General features: G+C 39.4%; 1 protein-coding gene across 2 annotated transcripts in view; it reads right to left on the bottom strand.

Annotated features, from left to right (window-relative positions):
* ywhabb (tyrosine 3-monooxygenase/tryptophan 5-monooxygenase activation protein, beta polypeptide b) overlaps positions 1 to 8,034 on the bottom strand; it is an 8,877-nt gene extending 843 nt beyond the window's left edge. Inside the window, exons 1-4 of one of the 2 annotated variants that reach the window (XM_052108652.1) lie at positions 7,905 to 8,034; positions 2,468 to 2,768; positions 2,084 to 2,207; positions 318 to 481 (exon numbers count right to left, since the gene is read on the bottom strand). In XM_052108652.1, the coding sequence (XP_051964612.1) occupies positions 318 to 481; positions 2,084 to 2,207; positions 2,468 to 2,761 (582 nt within the window). In that variant the 5' untranslated portion in view covers positions 2,762 to 2,768; positions 7,905 to 8,034. Of the gene's footprint in view, positions 1 to 317; positions 482 to 2,083; positions 2,208 to 2,467; positions 2,769 to 7,898 lie in introns of both variants that reach the window. The other variant, XM_052108651.1, reaches the window with a different exon arrangement.
* Positions 8,035 to 9,466: the final 1,432 nt, after the last annotated feature.

Genomic DNA, 9,466 nt, shown 5'->3' with positions numbered 1-9,466 from the left:
TTCTTAGTGTTTTTCTTATTTGAATAAGAACTTTACTGGTGTTTCCAAGGTGTCTACTGGATGTGGTTCAAACCATGCAAGTACATGCACTCACAACTTGTATGATTATATGTTTCTGACAAACTTCTAAGTGCTGCATTTTTATTTATTTAAATTATTTTATTGTGTTATTGTATTTTTGTACGAGTAAGCACATCGTGAGCAATGTACAATCCTGAGTTAAATTCCTCGTATGTGTACACACATACCTGGCAATAAAGCTGATTCAGATTTTTAATCAGGTATAACACTGCTAGTGATTATAGAAATAAACCAACCGTCTTGGCCAGTTGGCAGGCCTTATCAGGAGAGTTGAGAATCTCATAGTAGAACACCGAGAAGTTAAGGGCAAGACCCAACCGTATGGGGTGCGTGGGCTGCATGTCCTTCTTGCTTATTTCAAAAGCCTCCTGGTAAGCTTTCTGAGAGTTCTCAACCGTGGCTAAAAAAAAAAGAACAATAAGCTACCAGTAAACTTGACTTGTGACAATCTCATTTGCAAAGCCAAATGAAATGAGGAACACAATAGATCAGTGACCCTATTTACTGGGGGTGGATTTGATACAGATTTCCCAATTCCTGATGCGTTTGGGCTATTTGGTCTATCAACTAAAACCTCACCTTTTACACCTGGTTGTAATGCACTTCTCTTTTTTCTACTTGTGTTTGGACTTCGAGTAGAGGGTGTCTGATTTCATTATGTTATGAATCAATCTTTACATCAGTATATTACTACATGATGATTAAGCACAAAAAATAGATGCTCTATTTCTCCCAATTAAACTTGCATTTAATCAAAGCACAAAATTGACATTGAGCACAATTCTTATTTATTTTAGTGGAGTACCTTTAATAACAGTTGGCTGTGTGTGACTCACATTTGTGTCTCTGCATGTTGATATACATTCTGACTAAGTTTAGTTAAATTCTTATGCATGTGCTTTTTCCCCCCATTTATACACGCAGTTATTTCCTTTCAAAACTGCACATCACCGTTTAAAACTTTTGTCTTGGCAGTGGTTGACTGACAGATGAGAAGGCAGTGCTTTGTTCGAACTCATTTTAACAGATTTGCGTTTTCAACAACCCTAATAGAATCACGTGCGTTTTTCACCACCTTCGCATGTGGATGAATAGGGCAAATCTTTACAAGTTTTGGACCCTGTTAACACCTGTCCTCCCATTTCAAATGGATCACAAAAAAGTCTTATTATCAGGTGTAAAAGGGGCCAGTGAATAATTTTTTTTCTACACCCCTCACCAATAGTTTTATTGAATAGCATTGCTAAAAATGTAGGTCATTATTATTAGCCACAATTGGCACTTAAAGGGACAGTTCAGCCCTTCAACAAAATTAAAATTCTTCAGAGGTATATTTCAGCTCAGTTGGTCCTCACAATGCAAGTGAAGGGTGCAAAAACTTTTAAGTTCCAAAAAGCATAAAGGCAGCATAAAAGTAATCCATAAGATTCAGTGTTTTAATCCAAATCTTCAAAAGTGATATTATAGGTGTAGGTGAGAAATGGATCAATATTTCAATCCTTTTTCTCTATAAAGTTATCTCAATGTCCTATAGGTGGCTTTAAGCAAAAAGAATGTGAATCAACAAAAACAAATGAAGAATGTTAAAGTGGAAGTGGAGATTAAAAAAATCCATATGTTTCTCACCCACACCATGTTATCACTTCAGAAGATATAGATTAAACCACTGGAGTTGAATGGATTACTTTTATGATGACCTGATGTGGATTTGGAACTTCAAAATTTTTGTCACCATTCCAACAGAGCTGAGATATTCAAAAATATTTGCTTGTTTTCTGCAGAAGAAAGTCATACTCATATTGGATGGCATGAGGGTGAGTAAATGATTAGAGCATTTTAATTTATGGGTGAACTATCCCTTTAATATTATGTGTTGGTCTTCATGTCTCTAATATATTGAAAAGTATGACTACTGTACAACTAACAACTCTGTGCAAAGCTGACACTTGAGTGATTCACATTTGGCACGTTATCAAATCACTAATGAAATTAATCCACTTACTGGTCTTGCTTTCTCCAGATGCAACCTCAGATAAGTATCTATAATAATCGCCTTTCATTTTCAGGTAAAACACCTTGCTCTCTGCCTGAGAAGCATTGGCAATGAGATACTTCTCCAGAAGACCCTGTGAGGAAAGGTTGGGACAAGTCAGGATTGACTCAGATTTGTGGACAGGCAAACAAAGCCAATTCTTTCAGAAGAAAGTTTAAACTGATCAGTGACATTTGAAAAACCTGGACATTTAATACAGTTTTAATACATCAATATTGCAATAAAATCTTAAATATTTTGTTAGCAGTAGTTTATTTGTTAAGTTTCTTCAGAAGTAATTGATGTTATCAGGATGAAAAGCTTCAGGAGATGGAGAGAACAGAGTGAAGATACCAGCACATCATTGCAGATGTCCTGCAGTTCAGTCTCAATCTTTTCACGGTACTCGCGTGCCATCTGCTGTTTCTTCTCGTTCCCCTCGGTTTTCTGCTCGATGCTGGATATGACACGCCAAGAGGAGCGCCTGGCACCCACCACGTTCTTGTATGCCACAGATAGCAGATTGCGTTCTTCATTGGAAAGCTCCACTCCTCCCTCAGTAACGGCCTTCATAGCTGCTGCCATGTCATCATAGCGCTCTGCCTGCTCAGCGAGCTTGGCTTTCTGTACCAGGTCAGTATTGTCCATTTTCAGACTGCAAAAAGACAAAGTGAGAGATAAGGTTCAATTAGGGTTGGGAATCACAAGGAATTTTACAATTCCGGTTCCAGTAATTCTTTAAGTACTTTTTTTTTTAATTATTATTTAGAAATGCAATTCTTATTACATTTACTACCCTCTGCTGTCTGTTACCAAATAATGAGATCGATTCAGATTAAATATGTATAATCATTATATATTGAATTATTGTTATATGAGGGGCTTTCTCAGCAAATATTTGTATATGCGATTAATTAATCGGGACACCATGTAATTAATTCGATTAAATTTTAAATTTTGTTTGGAGTGCAATTTGAATTTAGAAATGTGTTTGATTTAAGTTTTTCATTTTGTTTATAAATTATTTCATTTTAAATCACTAAAGCAAGAATATTCACTGATCCCTCAGCCCGAGGTTTCTGATGTAATTGGATTTTATATATATATATATCTCGTGAAGGAGGGAACAAATTAATTTATTCACACACGATACGGGTAGAGGATGCACGGATGAAGCTTCTTTGCCAGAGAGATGTTGAAAACATCTGGATGTAAAACCATCTTTCAAAAAGTTGAACAACACATTTTAAATGCACTTTTTTTTCCAGTTTCATTTGAACTTTTAGTTAAAAATAAAGTTCAAAGTTTGATATCAAGGTGTCATGCTTTATTGTTTAGGCTTAATCCTAACCCTGCTTAATGAAAATTATCCCATAGTACCACCAAGTGTCCAACCAGCACTAATACCAGCGTTCATTTACCTGCAGAGTTTTTTTTTTTTTCCTGACCAATCAAAACTTGGTCGACCAAGACTCTTCTCATCGACTAATGGTTAGTCGACTATCAGGGGGCAGCCCTAGAGTTAATAGAGGGCAGTGCTGCTGCAGAGATTAGAGGTCTGCAACCCGAACCATGCCCGTCAGGACCAGAGAACCTGATGGGTTTCGGGTCGGGTTTGGGTCAGTTTTTCCAAGTAGGGGTTCGGGTTTGTATGATTTAAAAAATAAACAGGCTTACCAAACTTATTCGCGCACGCGCTCTCACACACGCACAAACGGATGAGTTATGGTGCGTTCACATAAAACGCGAAGCGAGCATTTCGCGCGGTGCAATTACATACAAAGTCAATGCAAAGCTTTGAATAGATTCAAATTCATGCCGGGTGGCGCAAATGACATGACTCGAACACGCGAAATAGCTTCATTCGCTCGAGTTGAAATTTTAAAAATGTTTTGTTGTAGCGGTGTGTGGGCACCCGGAATTGTATGACACAAAGTCATACATGTACAGAGACCAGACGAAAAAAGACGCTTTAAGGAAAGTGAGCGAGGAAGTTGGACTACCTGGTAAGTTCTGAAAATATACGTGTCTACTTGATTCCAGCTATTGGTTGTACTTTACTATGAACCATGTCTTAGAAGCCCTTCTATCCTTTTTCGGAAGAGAAGGGGGAATACTCGCGGATTCGCTTTACTCGCACGAACGCAAGTTTAAACACACATTTATAATCCAGCGGTCAAACTCGCGCAAGCAATGAGAGGCAAAAACAATTTTCGCGTGGTATGTGAGTGCACCATTAGGGGCTGTATGTGAGCGCACCGAACGTTTGTGCGTCCGTCTGTTCTGTATCCCCATTGTTTTCCTATGGAAACACATGCTGGACGAATGTCTTGACATTTACACTGCGTCTCGCTTTTTCTTCAGCGTCTCGAGCAGGACTGGCGTATTTAAACACCATGTCAAGTTAAAAAGAACTTAAAATTGTCAAAAAATGCATGTTGAGGTGTCTGGGTAGCTCAGCGAGTACTCACACTGACTACCACCCCTGGAGTCGTGAATTCTAAACCAGGGTGTGCTGAGTGACTCCAGCCAGGTCTCCAAAGCATACAAATTGGCCCGGTTGCTAGGGAGGGTAGTCACATGGGGTAACCTCCTCGTGGTCACTATTAGGGGTTCTCGCTCTCAGTGGGGCACGTGGTAAGTTTTGCGTGGATCACGGAGAGTAGCATGAGCCTCCCATGCTGTGAGTCTCCGTGGTGTCATTCACAACGAGCCACGTGATGAAATGCGCGGATTTACTGTCTCAGCAGCGAAGGCAACTGAGACTTGTCCTCTGCCACCCGGATTGAGGTGAGTAACCACACCACCACGAGGACCTACTAAGTAGTGGGAATTGGGCATTCCAAATTGGGAGAAATGGGGATTAAAATAAATAAATAAATGAAGCATGATGAGACACCTACGCTCAGTTTCATTCTTTGGGCTGTGTTTACATAGTGACAAATGCGCTACAAACAAAGATTCAAAATTCTAAACAAGTTAAGGCTGCAAAAACGGGACTGTTACAGTGTTTCATATTATTCCAGATTGTTCTGTACCAAGTGAAGTTTCACCAAATAAATGGCAATGCTATTTTCCCCTTCTGCTCTAGTCTACTATGGGGCTGCCGTGCCTCGTTAAAACGGTTTACATTAACTGTTTCAGTACTGTTATGAATGTTGCCTATATGCTTACATAAAATATAGCCACTTGTAACAGTTCTTCCAAGGAGAAGAAATTAGATAGTAAGCGACTTCAGGTTCGGACTTAAAATGTGATGGTATCATTTGGGCCGGGTAGGGCCACTCTGTCAAGTACAGGTCAGGTTTCATTTTATGGCCCATGCTGCAGGAAACACTATCTGAGGATGTTGTTCCAGCCACATCAGTGGAAAATTGCACACTAGAGAACCGTTAACGGAACCAAAAGTCACGAAGATCATACAATTCCGGTATTATTTAAAGAATGGAACTGGTACTGTACAAGAACCAGTTCTCGGTTCCCAACCCTAGGTTCAATATAAAGAAATTAACAGTTAATCACTGTATTTTTATGATTATGCATATTTTTTGTAGATTTAATTCTACTTAAAGTACAAGAGAGCTAAATTCTAATAAAATGTAATTTAGCAGTAAAAGGTCAATTATATTAATCATGGATTTCAGTTTCAGTTTGTGAACTCATTGAGAAGCACATGATGGGAAGAGCAGCCTTACTAATTGAGGGCACTCTCAATATACAACGATCAGCCACAACATTAAAACCACCTGCCTAATATTGTGAAGGTCCCCTCGTGCCACCAAAACAGTGCCAGCCCACATCACAGAATAGTATTCAGAGATTATATTCTTCTCACCACAATTGTACAGAGTGGTTATCTGAGTTACTGTAGAGTTTGTCAGTTCAAACCAGTCGGCTATTCTCTGTTAACCTCTCTCATTCACAAGGGATTTCAGTCCACAGAACTGCCGCTCACTGGATGTTTTTGTTTTTGTAACCATTCAGAGTAAATTCTAGAGACTGTTGTGGGTGAAAATCCCAGGAGATCAGCAGTGGCAGAAATACTCAAACCAGTCCATCTGGCACCAACAATCATGCCACCATCCAAATCACTGAGATCACATCGTTTCCCCATTCTGATGGTTGATGTGAACATTAACTGAATCTCCTGACCTGTATCTTCATGATTTTATGCACTGCAGCCACACATTTGTCTTAGATAATCGAATGGATGATTGTTGGTGCCAGACTGGCTGTTTTGAGTATTTCTGTAACTGCTGATCTCCTGGGATTTTCACCCACAACAGTCTCTAGAATTTACTCTGAATTGTGCCCAAAAAAAAAAAACATCCAGTGAGTGGCAGTTCTGTGGATGGAAATGCCTTGTTGATGAGAGAGGTCAACAGAGAATCAGATTGGTTCGAACTGACAAAGTCTACGGTAACTCAGATAACCGCTCTGTACAGTTGTGGTGAGAAGAATATCATCTCAGAATGCTAATTCGGTTTGCGCTGTTTTGGTGGCACGAGGGGGACCTACACAATATTAGGCAGGTGGCTTTAATGTTGTGGCTGATTGGTGGAAAGTATTCTGTAATTATAGACTTAAAGGAATAGTACACTCAAAAAAAAATATATTCTTTCATTATTTACTCCTTAAGCTGTACGTTTCTTTCTTTCGCATAACACAAAGATATTCAATGGAGACTGTCTGTTTGTTCAGAATGCTAGAGAAAGGTGACCACATTTTCAAGCTCAAAATAACACACAAAGGCATCATAAAAGTAATCCATAAGAGTCCAGAGGTTTATTTAATGTCTTCTGAAGTGATCTAATAAATTTTTTGTGAGAACTCAAACTCCTTTCACTATAAATCTTGACATCAGCCGTCTCCTAGGCGATCAGGATTTCAAGCTAAATTATACTATATTGCAGTCAAGCACTAGAAAGTTTAATCGAGTTTGAAATCATGATCGTGCCTAGAGACTGGAGCGATGTTCAGTGAAAAAGGAGTTATATTCTGGTTTGTTCTCACCCAAAACAGATTAGATCGCTTCAAAATACATTAAATAAACCTCTGGACCCTTATGATGTCCCAAATATCCCAACTTTTATGATGCATTTGTGATATTTGGACCTTAAGAGTTCAGGCTGCCATTTACTTGCATTTTATGGACCAACAGAGCTGAAATATTCTTCTAAAAATCATAATTTGAGTTTTAGCAGATGAAAACACGTTAATGATATGACTGGAATCTTCATTTTAATGTGAATGCTCTTGATTTCCTACATATATTGCAAAATTACAATTCATGTCTTTTAAGAGTTAAACTATTAAATGAAGAAAAAATTGAGTGCACATTTAAATGGTCTTATTTGTACCCGATTTCAAAAATCAGGCTCAAATAGAAACTCTTACACTACCTAATCATTAATACGCCACCTTTCATCACACAATTCGCCCTTTTTCTTGGTAGTGACATTAAGCCACTGGATTCAATTGAACTCTGTCAAACCACGATGACGTTAGCTAACCGGACATCCTTTCATTGAAAAGGACAAAATTATCCGATTATACGTAAATATAATTTACATTCTAGACAATATTACTAACTTGATCCTATTATCAAACACAATGACGAACAGGGCGTTGGACATTTCCTTGTAATGATTAACTGTGTCTGGCTCAACAATGAGGCCTGATAAATCCCTCTGCTGCTCGCGAGAGCGGAACACAAGACACAATTAAATGATTGAATCCGCCGAGGATTATGCGTTAAAAGTGATATAACGTTTAACGGACGTACACTCACGTTTTGTATGGCGTTTAAACTGGTTTTGATCGTTAAAAAGACAGAATTTGGATCCCCGTCTTCCGCCTCGCTCTTCGGTTGTTCTGCAGCACTACTTCCGCTGAGAGTGACACTTCCGCTTCCTGTAAACCTTTCCCAGTGAAACTTCTTCTTTTGGTTTGATTGGCGGTTGGCAAACCAGCTTGCAGGTGCATTACCGCCATCTATCGAACTGAAGTGTGGAACAGTAGATTGGCAGGAAAAGAGAGAGCGAGAGAGAGAGGGGAGGGGGGAACTTAATTCTATCTATCAGCCCTGTTTCCTACAGGTACTCAGTTAGGTGTTCCCACAGTGAAACTTTTGGTTGTGTAGAATTAATTTGACACTAGGAACAATATATTTATGTTATAGAAAAATATTAAGTTCAACTAACAAAAGCTCCATCAAATGACAAGCAATGAAACACACGTGATACACAAGAGCAAGAGATTAAATAATATTATTTCTTAAACATACTGTAAAGTCAATGGAAAGGAGGAGGCGAGAACCGGCTTTTCAACATAAATAATAGTTTAATAATAAACTGAAACAGAAGACACAAACACACATGACGGACATGTCCACATCTATCTCTCTCATCGCACCACCGTCTGTCATCGGACTTTATCCCTCTCAGAGGCTTAATTTGCCTGATAAGGGACCGGGTGTGTATGATCACAACCCGGCCCCACCCTCCAACACATACCTTAAAAACGTTTTTAAACTTTTTTTATTTGTAAATTTCACTACGTGCACGAATGTGTGCAACTTTTCCTTGTGATAGTTTTTTGTTTTTACATAAACTGTCCTCTAGGCATGGAGAGGAGATAAAACTATATGCCTAATTTTATTTCAGGATGTGTACTATAAACTGAAATAAGCAGCAAGAATCTATATGATATGGTCAAATAAATATTCAGTACTTATTATATGAAATGTAAGGGTCCCCTCATGAAGGTTCAGCGAGCCATATCATATGCAGGGATTCTTATATGATCTGACGTTTTCATCCAGCCCATCCCACAGATGCTCAATCGGATTGAGATCTTGGGAATTTGGAGGCCAGAGCAACACCTTGAACTCTTCAAAATGTTCCTCAAACCATTACCGAACAATGTGTGTAGTGTGGCAGGGCACATTATCCTGCAGAAAGAGGCCACTGCCATCAGGGTATACCATTGCCATGAAGGGGTGTACCTGATCTGCAAAGATGTTAAGGTTGTTGGCATATGTAAAATTGACGTCCACTTGAATAGCCACCCCAAGGGTTTCCCAGCGGAACATTGCCCAGAGCATCACACTCCCTCCACCGGCTTGTCGTCATCCTACAGTGCATCCTGGTGCCATCACTTCCCCAGGTAAACAGCGCACATATACATCTACAGTACGTGATGTAAAAGAAAACTGGACACATCAGACCAGACAAACTTCTTCCACTGCTCCAAAGTTCAGTTCCGATGCTCGCGTGCCCATTGTAGACACTTTCGGCAGGGACTCTCACAGGTTTGCGGCTACGCAGCCCCATACGCAGCAGGATGCGATGC

The sequence above is a fragment of the Xyrauchen texanus genome, chromosome 37 (assembly GCF_025860055.1).
Source record: "Xyrauchen texanus isolate HMW12.3.18 chromosome 37, RBS_HiC_50CHRs, whole genome shotgun sequence".
Lineage (NCBI taxonomy): Eukaryota > Metazoa > Chordata > Actinopteri > Cypriniformes > Catostomidae > Xyrauchen > Xyrauchen texanus.
The sequence above is the reverse complement of the archived record's forward strand: the minus strand, read 5'-3'. Positions and strand labels throughout refer to the sequence as shown.